General features: G+C 41.2%; 2 protein-coding genes across 2 annotated transcripts; one reads left to right on the top strand and one right to left on the bottom strand.

Annotated features, from left to right (window-relative positions):
- Positions 1–6,304: 6,304 nt before the first annotated feature.
- LOC147222899 (delayed-rectifier potassium channel regulatory subunit KCNS3-like) lies at positions 6,305–9,030 on the bottom strand. Its single transcript, XM_086167117.1, has 2 exons — positions 8,911–9,030; positions 6,305–8,348 (listed from the first exon to the last, which is right to left on the bottom strand). The coding sequence occupies exon 2, from the start codon at positions 8,342–8,344 to the stop codon at positions 6,833–6,835; it is 1,512 nt and encodes a 503-aa protein (XP_086023243.1). The 5' UTR covers positions 8,345–8,348; positions 8,911–9,030; the 3' UTR covers positions 6,305–6,832.
- Positions 9,031–9,984: 954 nt separating this feature from the next.
- On the top strand, positions 9,985–14,461 carry LOC147222898 (uncharacterized). Its single transcript, XM_086167601.1, has 21 exons — positions 9,985–10,007; positions 10,081–10,148; positions 10,229–10,315; positions 10,392–10,510; positions 10,586–10,771; positions 10,853–10,951; positions 11,029–11,196; positions 11,271–11,373; positions 11,551–11,771; positions 11,968–12,121; positions 12,190–12,407; positions 12,491–12,605; positions 12,671–12,870; positions 12,943–13,057; positions 13,124–13,293; positions 13,372–13,466; positions 13,538–13,668; positions 13,743–13,932; positions 13,997–14,138; positions 14,211–14,304; positions 14,372–14,461. The coding sequence occupies exons 1-21, from the start codon at positions 9,985–9,987 to the stop codon at positions 14,437–14,439; spliced, it is 2,766 nt and encodes a 921-aa protein (XP_086023727.1). The 3' UTR covers positions 14,440–14,461.
- Positions 14,462–15,595: the final 1,134 nt, after the last annotated feature.

Below are 15,595 nucleotides of genomic sequence, written 5' to 3'. Positions count from 1 at the left end.
TTCATCACCTCTATTGCCTTCACTAACATGCCCATTGTAGTCTGCACCAATCACCACTCTCCTCTCTGGGAATATTCTGCACCACTTCATTGAACTCATTCCAGAACTTCTCCTTCTCCTCGAACTCATATCGCACCTGTGGGGCATAACCACTGACAACACTGAGCATCACACCTTCAATTTCCAGTTTCAGACTCATAAGTCTATCTGACATTCTTTTCACCTCCAGAACAATCCTAACAAACTACTCCTTCAAGATAACCCCTACTCTATTTCTCTTGTCATTCCTGTCAGTACAATGATGATACAACTTAAAACCTGCTCCTAAGCTTCCAGCCTTACTACCTTTCCGCTTGGTGTCCTGGACATGTTGACCAACTCTCCTTTTCCTGTCATAGTCCCAATATTCAGAGTTACAGCTCTCAGTCTCAGCAAAGCAAGTGGTTTAAACAGCACATCTAACTCAAAGTCACATTTAGCATCAAGCAGGTGTTGGCTGACACAATCAGCACTACTGATAGCCTTCCATTTGATGAAGGGGTATCCACGATATTAACTCACTTACAATGTTTGGAGCATAAACAGAGGTTATTGTGTCTTTTCAATTTTCCTAACATTTTCCTTGACAGACTGAATCCACGTGGAGCCGAGGCTGCTGAGGACAGCCAAACAAGAACATCCAATTCCAGCAGGGGCAACGGATTATCTGTCCATCACTGCTTCCGTAATCACTGGTGGATGGTTTGCAAATGAGTGTAATCGTGGCCTCCAGCGACGGGCAAAGACACTCATTGGAATGCAGCTGATCACCCTTGTTGCTAATAGGATAAGACTGTGGAATCCAAGGAGAGGTGAAGGTGAACTCAGCTGCAGATCGCTTATCTCTATTGTAGTGGCCACAGCTGGACCACAAACACTCCAGATGTAAATCTTTATTGATGTCATTGAGACAGAAATGTGAGATCATAGTCTGACTAGCACAGTGATGTTTATCATTCATTTTCATACTCCAGTGGCTTTTATATGCATTTATGTTCCTGACAACTTTTTCTTCCTTTCATGGTGCAGCATTGAGACTCATAAGACTATACTAAGCTATAATACTGGCTATTAAGCCCTTGGCCTTGTAACGTCTTCACTTACATGTAATGATCTCTACTATGATGAATTTAAACAGCTGATCGTACTGAGCTTCCACTTCCACTCCATTACGAGTAGAAAAGGAACAATAACTTTAATTCTCTCTCCAGTGGTCTGTGTTTGCCAAGTAGAACAAACTTCATTGTAAAATGACACATCAGGAACAATTTTACAAATTCAGCATGTCATAACAAATGAGAAGAATCAATAATAAGAGGGAAACTGAGTCAATTCTTAATCACAATTTCTTTCAATTGAAGAACAGTGCTATTTTTAATTTTGAACCTAGTGTTTCATTTTTGGAGAGAGCAAGTTTAGGTACCTCTTCAGAGCCATGTTACACAGCTGTTAAGAGGCATATGGTTCAGGACTACATACTCATTCATGCAGGAGGGGGATGCATGGTGGTAGTGGCTAGACTGATGAAGATAACAGGCGGATGATGATGACACAGACTATAAAATGAGAATCTTACAAAGATTAATCAAATAAGACACTGAGAACAAGCCACTCAAGATCTTTATGCTGTAAAAGTGCTGTACGCTGACCCAGAGTGAATGAAGTGACAACTGATAAGTTCACTGGTGAATTGCTAAATGAACCTCTTACTTACAGTAAGTTGATTTCTTGACAATGTTGACCATTTTTGGAGCTCTTTCCACATCTGGCTCCACTGAGAAATAAAATGAGTGACTCATTATAAAATTGCATTTTTCTATCAGGTGGAGAAGTCTAAATAATAAAAAAAAAAAAACAACCCAAGAGCAATTAAAAGCCTTCTTGTAAAACTATCTGTTTTTTAACCAATAAAAATGAAAATCCAAGAAAATTAATTCAGTTGTCATGATTAATAAAGACAATTTGTTACTGCATTTGTGCCTTGAATATTAGAGATCAGATTTGCTAAAAGCCTTATCCAGATCACATTCAAATTAATTGCCATTTTATAAAAGATAGACATTTTCTTTATTACTTTTGGAAACGGATATATATGTGACTAAATTAGTCACATTTTGACTGGCACCATCATGCATTGAAAGCAACGCTGGGAGGTAGTAGCTTTACACAGAAACAAAAAAAAGACCTCAGAGGAGGAATAAAAGTGCAAAAGTTATGGAAGCATCAAAAAGCTGTTAATGCTGCAGTGCGTTGCTTTAATTTCTTGGCCCCTGAATATTTAAAATTGTCTTTAGGTACCACAAGATGGATCAGCTACAATTTGAAATATACAACTTACTGCTTACACAGAGGACTGCAATAATCCTTAATCACAGCGAGGTGTAAGCAAATTGTGACATTAAAAGTTACAGGCATGGCTAAATAGCTTAGCCATTTGTCTAAGAAAAAAGATGCTGATGTTTTTTTAAACTTGCTTGTAAAAGCAGATTTTCCTATACCTTTAAAGGCTAAATGACAAATTGTTATTCCTAAGCCATTTGGTGATACAACGCAATGTAATTTTTTTTTTCTGGTATATTCATCAGTCAGTGACCTTTTCTTTTTGTGTGAGTTGAGGGACTAACGCCTCACAGACCCCCAGGCTTTATGCTCAAACTCTGACCTGGAAAGAAACGTTCAGTGCATTTCAGATGTATAATGTATGTTTTCATTTTCACACACTACCGAATCTGGAGCGATGCCATGAAGTCTCTCTTCATCATCCTCCCCCCTTATCTGGGTTTTACATTAATGTCCATCCTACTCTGCAGGAGTGTCTCTCTGACACTGCAAAATGCAGTCATCAAACTACCTCTGTCTATGTTCTGCAAAAACATCAATCTCAGAAGGGCTTAACTAGCACATATGAATTTCTCACGCGATCATTATCAAACCAGGGATTTTCTGACCAGAAGTGAATTGTTCAGGTTACACCTTTCAAGGTTCAGTTAGACATCTTTTGACAGTAACTTCTCAGCCTTACTGTGATCAAGTTTGTTGTTTCAATCATAGAAAGAAAATCTGGAGGGAAGTTTGAAGCACCAGTCTCAGTGTAGAGTGGAAATACAGGTTATTTCTGAAAGGGTGACATTTGTGCAGACATGTTAACAGCGACCTTTACTGGTAATTGGATCAGTCTTATCAGCCTTTACAATACCAGTCATGTCTTGCACGTATGTGAAAGGCCACTACAGTTTGTTTGCTTAATGCCAATCCAACCTTTTTTAACACCAAATGTCTTCTAGGTGTACCGTGAAATAAGTTGTGACCTTCAGAAGTTGAGTGGAGAAAAAAAATAATAAAAAATCGGAACTTTTGTTTAACAGCAACAGAATCTGTATTGCAACTTTGACTTTACAACTAACACAGATAACCATCAGAAAATTTGGAATATGTTGTTAATACAAATATTACGGCATGTTCCCATCTTGAAGTTTGAAGTATTTGATATCTTAATCTATTAAACTTTTGAATTAGCTGTTGGCTGTCTCATGCTCCTTTTTGGAGATATTACCTCCTGCTACCATCGCAAATTTCCAAGTTTCACTTCTAGAAATAAAAAAAAATTAACAGTTTGTGCATCTTGCTGGACAAATGACTAGAAGGGTAATTTTAAAGTTACAATACATCATCTAATATTGCCGTCATAGAGCTGAACGTAATCCTGTTGATTAAAAAAAAAAAATCAAACAGCCTGAAGTAAGGCAAAGGCACAGTACAACCAATTACTAGATTTAAACTCATATATATGTGATTCCAGCCTTTCAGTGTTATGTGACACCAAGAACATACTCTATTAAATGTCACTGCTTGCTCCCCCACACAAAATGGATTACTCTTAATGTGCATAAAGTCATAAGTGGCTTTCCGAAGCCACAGAGTGGCTATGGCAGCTTTAAGTCCAGAAAAAAAGGCTGCTAACCAAGGAAGACAGATTATTACCAATGTCACTGTGTCCCTTTTGAAAAATTACAAACCACTGGATCAGTGTGTATACTTCCTGGACCGAAAGCAGTCAAACACACACAGAGTAACGACAGGAGACTGCAGGTTTGAAAGGTTAAGTGGCAATAAGACAGATGCTGCCTGGGATCTGAAGGTCCACCAGGCAGGAGTAAACACCGGGCAATAGAGTGAGGCTAAAATCTTTACAGGTCCAACCACACAATATACTTTTCATTTTCAATATTAAGCGTAACTATGTTAAGCATTATAAGCAACTGCTTTATGCTTTTACAAGAGTTTGAACGTGTCTAGAGCTAAGAATACAGTATGGATCAAATTAAAGTATTTCACAGACAGGCCGCAGCACTTTAAAAGCTTTACTGATATTTTTTCATCTTTGTATTTTTATGTTAAATAGGTAAATGACACAGGCCTTCAGAGGTCCACTTCCCTCAATGTCTAAATCTAACAATTTAAACTAAATTGAAATGTAGATGAAAAAAAATAGGTCTTGTTAAAAACAGGCATCTAAAATTAAGTAGATACAACAGATACAAAATCTAGTGGATTTAATTGGTTTACAGTCAAGTATTACTTCCATTTATCTCTTGTCATAATTTCAAAACCTCACTTAACAAGAAAACTATTTTAAAAAAAAATTAAGTGTGTATGGGAGTAACAAGAAGATTTTTGAACTTTCATATTAGGGGAGGATATATTTTCATAAAACATGATAGTTTACTATTTGTTCATTTTAGGTTTGACCATAGAAATTTGCTTTCATCATTTCCCCACAAATGTTTCAGGAATCAATTTTAAAAGACAGCAGCTGCTTTAGTTCAAGATGTGATCCATTTTTGTGATATATGAAATATAATATTAAATAAATAAATAGATAAATAAAACTGAATCTCCTTCAATGGAAACCAGACACTCAGCCTGAAGCCGCAGCACAAGCAATAGTGCACCTCCACATCCTACCATGGAATCAACAACACTGTTCAGACAAAAGAGAATAAAGATCAAAGATGTGCCCCCAGAGTCTTTAACCGTACAGCAGTTAAGTAAAAAACAATTCTCCTTCTTTTCACCCAATATTGATTTCCTTTTACTGTCTTTACCTTCTACAGGGTAACCCCTAAATGAACACTTAACACAGTTATACAAGTTTTAGACCTTGTCTTACAGTGTAATTTAATCTGAGAACATGCATCTACCATTGATCTTTTTCCTAGTATTTACAAATGAGTATCAATAATTCAGCAATGCCTCGAGTCTGGGGGGCATAACGTGACGCCTCTTCACTCTAATTGTCTATTTCACTTACTCCAAAGCCTTTTGGCTTACGTTCTTAAAATGCCGCTAAAAATTTGTCCCTCATCAAGGGCTCTGCCCAATGCCTTGAGAAATATTAATATATGAAAGAAAGATTTTGTGATATCTGAAAATTGGAAATTTTGAAATTTCCAGCAATTCTAACTTATCTGGCACATTAACTAGAAAACAGGGTGATAAATTTGCCTGCAATGTATATCTAATTACCTTTTTGCAGCATCATTTACCAAGCTACCTTTAGAGATATAATCAGTGCTTGTCAATGTCTGCTAATACTGCCGGATTTTAATTACATTTACCCGACCACCAGCAAATGAGAACTGCTTATTTATCTCCGGTGGATTGCCCGTTATCAAAACTCAATTGTTTGATTTCAAGTGTAAATGACTTCTCCGTCCGCTGTGTGTAAAAAAAAAAAAAAACAAAACTGGACTCCGAGTAGGAAACACCGGGTCCTCATGGACTCCCATCTACTAAAATCCTAAGCTATTAAATTAAAACTGTAGGTATTAAACCAAAAGGAACCAAGTCCACCAAAGAAATGGCTTCACATAAAACATTTCAGTGCACTCAGGGAGGGAATGGTGAACCGCATCAAAACCTCCAGGTCCCCTGCGGATAAATTCTATTTCCACATTGTTCCTTCTGGTAGGACAGCGGTTCAGCCAAGCAGAGACAATAATACCGGACAGAAAATCAATTACTTTTAAGATCCGCACTGACTATACAGGTAACATTTCTCTGGGTTTTCGGGACATTCAAATTCAAAGAAAACATCAACAGTCATTTTTATCAAAAGTTTAGAGTAACACTCCTTATTATTCCATCCATCTTCCACCGCTTATCCAGAACTCATAATCATTGTCTGCAAAACACACGAGAGGTACTTTATGTTTCCTTTCACTGGGTCAGTTTTATTATAACGTACATAGATTACCCCCCTATAAGGTACATTGCATGCCAAAACAACTGTCAAAGACACGGTGAGCGAAAAGGGCCTCGGCTCATGTCCATCAGCAGTATTTCACAACTGGTTATATTACCCTCTTGTAAAATGCACTCGGTTTTCATGCAGTTTGTGGACCAGTCAACTTCCAGTTCACAGTGTTATTGTCATTTTAGACTTTTGCATTTGCTGAACTCCCTCTCTAAACTTTCAGCAGGCGGACGAATCAATACAGGACATTACTTTGAAAAACATTAACATTATGGCCTCCTACATGCATCATTGCAGTTTTCTCGAGCGGAAAATGGGCTTTCAAACCTTTGAGCAAGGTTTAGGTTATTCCCTTTAGATCTCGGAGTTTTAGCAACGCTATAAATTTCAAAGGCTATTCCCTTGTAGAAAAAAAAAAAAAAAAAAAGTATGGCGAGAAAGAGATCGGTCTATGAAATTTCAGGAGGAAGACGGTGCAGGGAAAGATGGTCCGAGATCGCCCTGAGCAGCGCACGAAGACAGGGAACGGAGTTTACTTTAAAAACAGGAATCTGATTTTGCTGCCCCATTTTCACTTGTGTTATTATCGTAGACCTCTATATCCTGGAGACTGGAGGCATCTGTATCGTCTCCATGGCTGCTTGCACTGTTCCTGAAGGCAAGGCCTCCAATGAAAGGATACACACTTTCAGTGAACAAGTCTCTGATGTTATAATGAGGGAGTTCTGGGTCTTGTCTTTCAGGCTTAGTGATACACTTCCCTTCCATGGCTTTGTTTCTTTGATAGTACTTTGAAAACTTATTGAAGATGATCGTGATGGGCAGAGCCACCACTAACAGTCCGCAGATAATACACAATGTGGCCACTATCTTGCCTGCAAATGTCACCGGGCAGGTGTCCCCGTAACCCACCGTTGTCATAGTGATGGTGGCCCACCACCAGCCTGAAGGAATAGTGCCCAAATCTGTGCTTTCCTCCTCCTTCTCTGCAAAGTAGATGAGGGCTGAAAATATGGAGATCCCCACAGAGAGGAAGAGAAGCAGCAGACCCACCTCGTGGTAGCTGTGGCGCACGGTGGCGCCCAGCGCTCTCAGCCCGATGGAATGGCGAGCCAGTTTGAGGATTCGTAGAACCCTCATGAGCCGCAGGACCTGCACCACTTTGCCTACGTTTTCTAAGTCCTCGTTCTCCTCTGCGCTCTCCTCGTCGGCCGTCTCCAGCGCCAAAGTGGCGTAAAACGGCATGATGGAAGCGACGTCGATGATGTTTAAGGGGTTTCCGAGAAACTTCCTGCGGGAGGGAGCCACAATCAGCCGGATGACGAACTCTGCCGAGAAGCAGGCGATGCAGATTTCCTCCAGGATGGCGAGCACGGGGTCCTCGATCGGCCGGTCGTTATCGTCCACGCGCTGGAACTCCGGCATGCTGTGCACGCACATGGCGATGATGGAGGTCAAAACCACACTGAGAGATGCGACAGCAATGACCTTTGAGGCCCGCGAATGACCCGGATCCTCCAGTCTGAGCCAAACGTAGCTCCTAACCTCGCCACACCAGGCCCCCTTAAACATGGCCAAGTCTTTGTCGAGAGCCGACAGCTCCTCAAAGGAGGAGTCGAAGCTGGGCTGCCTGTCGTCGCTTCTGACGTCCCAGTCTCTGTCTTCGATGTACTCCTTCTTCTCGTGGAACCAGTTACTGCAGCAGGAACTGAGGTGGAGCTCCTGGATGCCCCAGTACTCGATCTCTTGACTGAAGGAGAAGACACAGAGCTCCTCCATCATGTGGATGCGTCCTGTGTGGTAGAAGTTGAGCACACAGAGGAAAACCCTGGGATTCCTGTCAAAATAGTACTCCCTTTCTGCAGGGCTGTAATCGTCACACAGCTCCAAGATCGCTGCCTCGCTTTGACAGTGCAGCAGACGTGCCAGGCGGGTGTGAGGAAAGCGCAGCAACGTGTCTTGATCCACCTTATACCGCACCCCTCCCACGTTGAGGTGGACCTGGTCCTCCTCCGTCCCGCGCTGGTGGAGGATTTGTCCATACCCCATGGTCCTGATGACACACCAGGAGACATTACTACAAGAAATGAGGGCGATTTAATGGATTTTTTTTTCTCCTTATTTATTAAAAATGCCCCCTGCAAAACATCTACAGTAACCCTCACAAGTGGAGCTGATACATGGCCAAATGACTCTCCAGATAAATTTGACCGCTCTGTTTGTTGAACACATTAGTCCTCTGAAGGGGGAAAAAAAAATAAAATCAATACCACAAACAGGAAATGGACTGTGCTGTGTGAGAGGAGAGGCTTGCAGTCCTGTCACTTCTCAGACGGCTCAAGTACAGGATTTGTACAAGAGGCATCGCATTACAAGACAAACTAGACGAACTTGGAGGAAATGAGGGGCAACAAGTTGAAACTGGACCTGCGCATCATTCACAGAGCTGTTTAAAGAAAGGGGATCGTTTTCAGACGTGTTTTTTCCCCCCCTTCTTCAAGTATTAAGGACGCGGTAAGCCGACATCCAAGCAACATTTTGTTCCTACCAAATTCTAGTTATCAGCCAATTTTCTAATTTCAATCAAAAGTCTAAATGAAAGGGCTGCGTCCTACCTGCACTTGGGGTCTTGTTTTCCATGAAAATATCCGGGCTTGGAGCTTTTACGTTGTTCTTAAATTGTGCAGAAATGGGTCGGATGGAGGACGGCGCTGCGGCGGCTCCGCGGACGGGACATGAAGAGCAGAGGCGGGACGAACGAGTCGACGGCAGTTCGCTCCCTTTTACAGCGTGCAGGGAGGGGCGGGGGGCTGCAGGGATGTCTGTGCAAAACACGCGCTTCGTGCACTTTTCTTCGGAAATGCATCCGTTTGTTGTGCTTTTTTTTTTTTTTTAATTGAATGCAACTGTGCAGGGTTTGTTGATGTTTCTTTTGAGGAAATCCGGTGCAAAAAGCATTCATTCTTTGGAGGTGAACGCAACAATTTCGCTCTCTTTCGATCTTTTTTCTTATTAAAATGCAAAGATGTTTGGGTGTTTGGTGGCTGCAATACTTCAAAAATATCAGAAGTCGTGGATCTTCTGTTTGTTTGAACTTTCTAACTCGGATGGGCAACTTCTTTGCAAAAAAAAAAAAAAAAAAAACACGGAAAGAAAGAGATAGATCACCTTTTTCTATGTCAGCTGCTCTCTTCACGGATCGCCTGCACTATTTTAAATAATTAAAATCTACCATACCTCTATGTATTTTGTGTTTCTGCAGCTAACCGTCATTCCTCCATCGGCCCCTGGTCTCGCTATAAAACCAGCCTTCACCAACTCCAAAATGCATTTTGGTTTTAATCTATTCAATATTCTCAATTCTTTTCACCCATGTTTCCAAAATAGCTCATTTTTGAGAAGGGATTTCCATACAAAAATGTACAGAGACATATTTTACAAGCATCTTCCTTTGGTTTACTGATTTGTTCAAAGAGGAGCTGAGGCTGACAGAAATGAACATAGAAGTCTCTATTTTTTTTTGTCACTTTTTGGAGATTCTCATCACATCTTAATTGTCTCCACCTGTGCACGGCTGTATTTGATGGGCCGCAACTTTCCTCGGCCATAAAGTCTGTTCCCTTCTCAATCCCCCCTGAACCTTGCTGAATCGGGCAGGCTGAGGTCACTTGGCTCCCGCTGTGTGAACAATGGGACAACTATTTGAACTGAGGTTAGTAAATTTATTTTATTTTTTTTTTTTACATTTGGGTTCTCATTAAAAAGAGAAATTAAATTTCTTTCAGATGGCTTCTTCTCCTGATTGCAATTGTAAACACTGGGGCTCTACAGAATCCCTCCACGCCGCCTTTGGGTGAGTGTTTCCTATTATTTCAATCAACAGTCCTACATGGACAATTGTGACTTTGTTTCTTGGCTTTTGTTTTGTCCCAGATATCCAGTCGCAATGTCTTGGGAATATCTTGCGTGTGGATGTTGGCCCTCTGGAAGGACAACGTCTTGATGTTATGGCTGTCACCAGTAAGTTATGGTGACCTTGCTTTGAATCTTTTTTTTTTTTTTCCACTTTTTCCTAACTACCTGTACTTTTCTTTAGATGACACAAGTATTCCTCTTACATCAAAAGTGGCATCGAAGAATGGCTTCAGCATCCTTTACCAGATGGATAGTGCAGTCATTTATGCCTCCATTCAAAATTGTTTCGCTCACAATGTGGTAAAGAGCAGGTTTAACTTTCAAACAGATGCCCTTTAAAATTTGCAGCGATATCAGCCTTGCTTTCTCAAATAGGATGATAAAGAATTCACAACGGTCTTGCAAATTCGCTTGTATGGCAATCAAGTGGAAGAGGAGGAGGAGGAGGATGATTATGATGATGATGATGAGGAAGATGAAGAAACCTATCAGGTGGCTGAGACCTGTAGTTACAGTGACTGGGCTGCCACAGAAATTCTCTGTACCCCCAACTTTGTGGAGGTAAGGGCTGCAGAAGAGCTTGGTCAAGTATGATCACTACACAAAAGGAAAGCTCAGTTTGAACTCTGGCTGAATTTCTAGGTGTCTGTGGACAAGACGGTTCCAGAAAACTCTATTCTTTTGAAAAACAGTGTCGAGGGGCCTGAATTACAGCTGGATGGCTCTCAACAAGCTGCTGAAGTGAGATGTGTTAATTTATTGCCACAACAGTCCCTTTCCACAGAATTCAACATGATAATTTACAATCTTAAACGCAGGTACGCCTGGATGAAGGATTCCTAATCTCAACATTAGTCTTCTTAACACCTGAAGAACGGGTCATGACTGAGATTGATGCCAAAAGAACTGGTTATGGAGTAGGAAACACACCATCAAGACTGATTCTGAGAAGTTCAATGAACACCCATGAATTAATGACAAAAGTTGTGAGTGAACTGCAGTTTAAAGATTGGGTGTGCAAATGACTAGCTTTCCACTTAAAACCTATAATATGTTGCAGAAAGGAGGCGTGCCTATGACGGTGCTCAGAGCTTCTGTTATCTTTGAGAAGAATCAATTTGTAACGCTAATTGATGCTGCAGCTGCCTGTCCAGTAATGCAGGGTAATGATTTTGTTTGACCTCACAAAAGTGACCACAAGGTGTACAAGAGCTTTTTGACAAAGCCATGGCCACTTGGGCCATAAGTGCATAATTCTCAATCAGTTTGTTAAACTTTTACTGCATGCTGCACTAGAAAAGTCTCTAGTTTCAGAACTCCCTGTGTTTTGTCATGTACAGGAAGTGTGTTCTTCACACAAAACATGATCACCTGGTACTTGCCCCGGCATATTCCCGCACTGATTTCATCCAGCCGCTTCAAACTGTTAGCGGTACATGTGGGCATTAACGGAATGAGGCTTGAACCTGCTGAGCTGAAGGCCAGACGAGTCTCCTTGTATGGGACTGCCCGGCATATCATCCTTGAAATTCCTATTGGTTCAGCTGGTGGCTACTTTAAGGTAACAGGCAACCAGATTTAGCAAAATTAGATTACTAGATCTTGTAACATCAAACTCATACAGCTCCCTTCCACTGGCTTTGACTCTTATGAACATAGGACTTTTGTTAAAACCCTTCAAATGCACTCAGTGCAGCAAGTGTTTCATAAAATGTAACTTCATACACCCAAATGTCTTTTACTGACGTGCCTTGCAGAGTCGTGTTCAGAATGGTCAGTACTACAATACGTACACGATTGAACCCATGCTAGAGCTTTACTGGGTTGAGGACACCGGCAAGGACATGAAATACAAAGTTCTCCTTCCAATTACTACACCCTTACTGTCTCCATCACTGCAAGTTCACGATGGTGAGTCTCTCTGTAACTTTGTCCTTAGACGGTTCAGGTTCCCCCAATTTTCTCCTCTCTCCCCACAGACACTATGCCAGTAGAGCAGAAGTTTAAAGTTCGAATTGGCCCTTTCTGGTCGGATTCGGTAATCCATAAGATTACCTTTCCATTTACCGGAGCAGTCTTATCTGTGGAAGAATGCAACCTCAGAGGCTTTAACGTCCAAGAGCACTGGACCCCTGATGGCACCTCTAAAATGTTCACACTTGAGGTCCCCTTCAAGGACCAAATTGTCAAAAAGGAGGTTTGTGTATTACAGGGGTATCTTGTGTACGGCGAGGTTGCTGCTTAATGCTGGCCGTTTTGTCTTGCCGCTTATCTCGACAGAAAGCTGGGGAGATGACTGTCTACTCTCTTCACCTTACCTTCACCATGCTGGTTTTGCCGGACTTTTCAACCTTTTTCGTCACAGGCTACCTGGAAGCAAAATTGTTGGGCACAGGTCTGGATGTCTTTAATTTGCCAGCTTAATTAAAATCTAGCTAACGCAATTTTCCTCCCCTGCAGTTTCACCTTCGATCACTGGGAACTGTGATCAACAGAACTTCCATGTTCTGGTGAAATCTGGAGCAAAAGGCTTTGACTTCAAAACTCTTGTGGGGACAAGTCTTCTGACCCCAGAACTGGCTCAGCAGTATCGCTTCAAGGAAAATGGAACACACTTCAGTCTCACTGTGCCATCTTCAGCCAACGATGTCGTATTTGTGGTAACGTGCGGAGAATGAGTCTGTGTATATCTAAAACCCTGTCCCTCCCTGACAGTTTCTCAACCCTTCCAGGGAATGGAGTCCTCATCGATCAGGAGCAGAATTGACATCAGCTTGCATAATCTAGAAACCCAAAATCCCATCGCAGACTTCTCTCTGGCTTGCGATTTCCCCTTAAGCTTCACAGGTTGGTGTGAGACAAAGCAGCCTAATATTCAGAGGCTTCCACACGCTGACTTGTGGTTCTGTTCAGAATGTTTACCAAATGGAACCATGACAACACTGGCCGTGAAACTGGAATCTGTTCCCAGTCTGAATACCAGTCAGCTCACACTCAGGGATCCCTCATGTGGTCCTGTATACAGCGACGACCACTTTGCTTATTTCGTCTTCACAGGCCACTCATGCGGGACAACCAGAACGGTAAATATCTGCAATTTTTTTTTTTTTTTTTTTTAGCCATGAAAAGCTTTTTGATCTCACATGTCTTTCTCACCCCAGTTTTCATCCAGTGGCATGCTGTATGAAAATGAAATCTCCCTGCCAGATGAACTTGAAAAACTGCAGGCGGAATCCACAAAAGAGCCTGAATATGTGTAAGTTTTGAAAACGCTGTTTAACTTCAAATACACGCTTGGATCACTAAACTGACTAAACTTTCTTTAAGGATGAAAGTTTCATGCCTCTACGACATAAACACCAACCAGGCTGTAGCCCTCCACATCAGACCCCGCAGGAATGAGCCACATGCTGAAAATGGAAAAGGGGAGCTGCAAGTTGACCTGAGACTCTTTTTAGGTAAGTGACATTTTAAAGGAGACTGTTTTTGGACCTGAACACTTGTGTGCACATGTATGTATTCTCTCTTTTAGATGACTCCTTCAGTGAGTTTTATAACACTGAGGATTACCCTTTGGTGAAGTACCTGCAACAGCCGCTATATTTTGAAGTAGCCATGGCTGGGTTGACAGACCCTGACGTATCCCTGGAGCTGGAGAACTGCTGGGCAACTCTGCAAAATGACAAGACTTCTCAACCCAGATGGAACCTGATCATTAACGGGTACTTTGTCTGCCTAGATTAAAACTTGGTTTCTGCAACAGTTCATTGAAATTGTCTCTTCCAGCTGTGCAAACCCCGTGGATCCATATCCAGTGATCTTCCATCCTGTTTTGGTGGATTCCAGAGTTAAGTCTCCATCCCATTTTAAGCGCTTTGAGATCCAGATGTTTGCTTTTGCTGAAGATGAACAGAATTTGGATCGTCAGGTAACTTAATAGAATAGTTTACTTACAAAGCTCCGATAGTGCCGGGTGAAGTAACATCTGGTCTGTTTGTAGCTTTTCGTCCACTGCGACGTGGTGGTCTGTGACCCCCGAAACCCACTGGCCGACGCTTGTAACGCTCAGTGTTCAGGACCTGACAAGATGAAGGGTAAAATAAAAATTCAACTTTGGGGTTTAAAAACAAACTAACTTTTTTTTTTTTTCCCTCCCCTCAGTGCAGAGACGTGCTGCGGATATGCCTGGATTGTTCCATGTATCTTCAGGACCCATATTTACAAGTTGAACCCTAATAAAGAAGTTTTAAAACTTAATTTCCGTTCCTGATTGCTGAATGTCAGGCATTTATCAGAACAGGTTGAAACTGAGCAGGCTTGAAATGGCCAATACTCAGGCCTTATCCTAGATCAGATGCCATTTAAAGGTAATAGGGGGAACAATTGGTTTTATATAGAAGTTGTAACTGACTATTTGTTCAAGAGTTGCTCCTTAAAAGTCAAATAGCACTTCAAAGATGGAAATTTGTCTTGTGGAAACTCTTAGCCTGCCAAGCTTTGGTAGGTAATGAATCGAACACATAAGGGAACAGTACTTTTGGCTAAAGTACTGCATTTGATGACTGTAACTTAGAGGAGAGCCATTGACAGCCAGCATCTCTTAATCAATGACCTGAATTAACTTTCACATCCACTGGTGAAACCCTTTTAATCTCTCACCCAGAGACACTAAAACAACATGGACTAAGGTTATGTAGTCTATGTTGAGGAAAAGCATAATTTCAGAATCTCCAAAATTATCAGTTTGATTGCTGCTGGAAGTTGTGAATCCTTTCTTGTGTTGTAACAATGCCTGGAAAGCTGTGGTGATGACCATTGTAATAGATGCTGTCCTGAGTAAATGAGCATGACTAAAGATATATCAGTTTGCCTTCAACTGACAGATCTTTACTGTCATGCTCACTTTCCCATAATATCGACTGCAGCATTTTACTGGGGGATGTAGTGGCTGTGGTTGCACTTCAAACATAAGGAATGAAATAGACCAGATGAACAAAATCCAAACTGCAATTAAGATATCAAGGCAAAGATATTTGCAGTATGTAAAGCAGTTTCCCTGACACAGGGCCCGCAACCCATGACTCTTTCATCCTTACACTGCGGCTCTGAGTGGCTTGGGAAAATAAATTATAAATATTTAAGTTATTTAATTTGTGTTAGTTCCTTTTTTTTAATTTGTGTTCTAAGTTGGAAGATTATTGTGATCTTGAAATATTACAATAAAATTATTTTTCGCCACTCATAATAAACATCACACTTGTGGAAGCCGTTAGTTCAGGAGCAGAAGTCCCATTACCCAGGTAAAATATTTATGAAGATATTTTCCAAATATTTCTTTTTTGTTTACTGACAGTGATTTTTTTCCCAATTTATTTTAAAATTCAG

This window comes from Fistularia commersonii, chromosome 20 (assembly GCF_037954325.1).
Source record: "Fistularia commersonii isolate RoL2024-O1a breed Wild chromosome 20, RoL_Fcom_v1.0, whole genome shotgun sequence".
Lineage (NCBI taxonomy): Eukaryota > Metazoa > Chordata > Actinopteri > Syngnathiformes > Fistulariidae > Fistularia > Fistularia commersonii.
Note: the sequence above shows the minus strand (reverse complement) of the source record. Positions and strands in the feature narration are given on the sequence as shown.

Coding starts and splice junctions, on each gene's coding strand:
- LOC147222899 (XM_086167117.1), bottom strand. CDS start 8,344: ATGGGGTATGGACAAATCCTCCACCAGCGCGGGACGGAGGAGGACCAG.
- LOC147222898 (XM_086167601.1), top strand. CDS start 9,985: ATGGGACAACTATTTGAACTGAG. Junction 10,008..10,080: donor GGACAACTATTTGAACTGAG/GTTAGTAAATTT, acceptor AATTTCTTTCAG/ATGGCTTCTTCTCCTGATTG. Junction 10,952..11,028: donor GCTCTCAACAAGCTGCTGAA/GTGAGATGTGTT, acceptor TCTTAAACGCAG/GTACGCCTGGATGAAGGATT.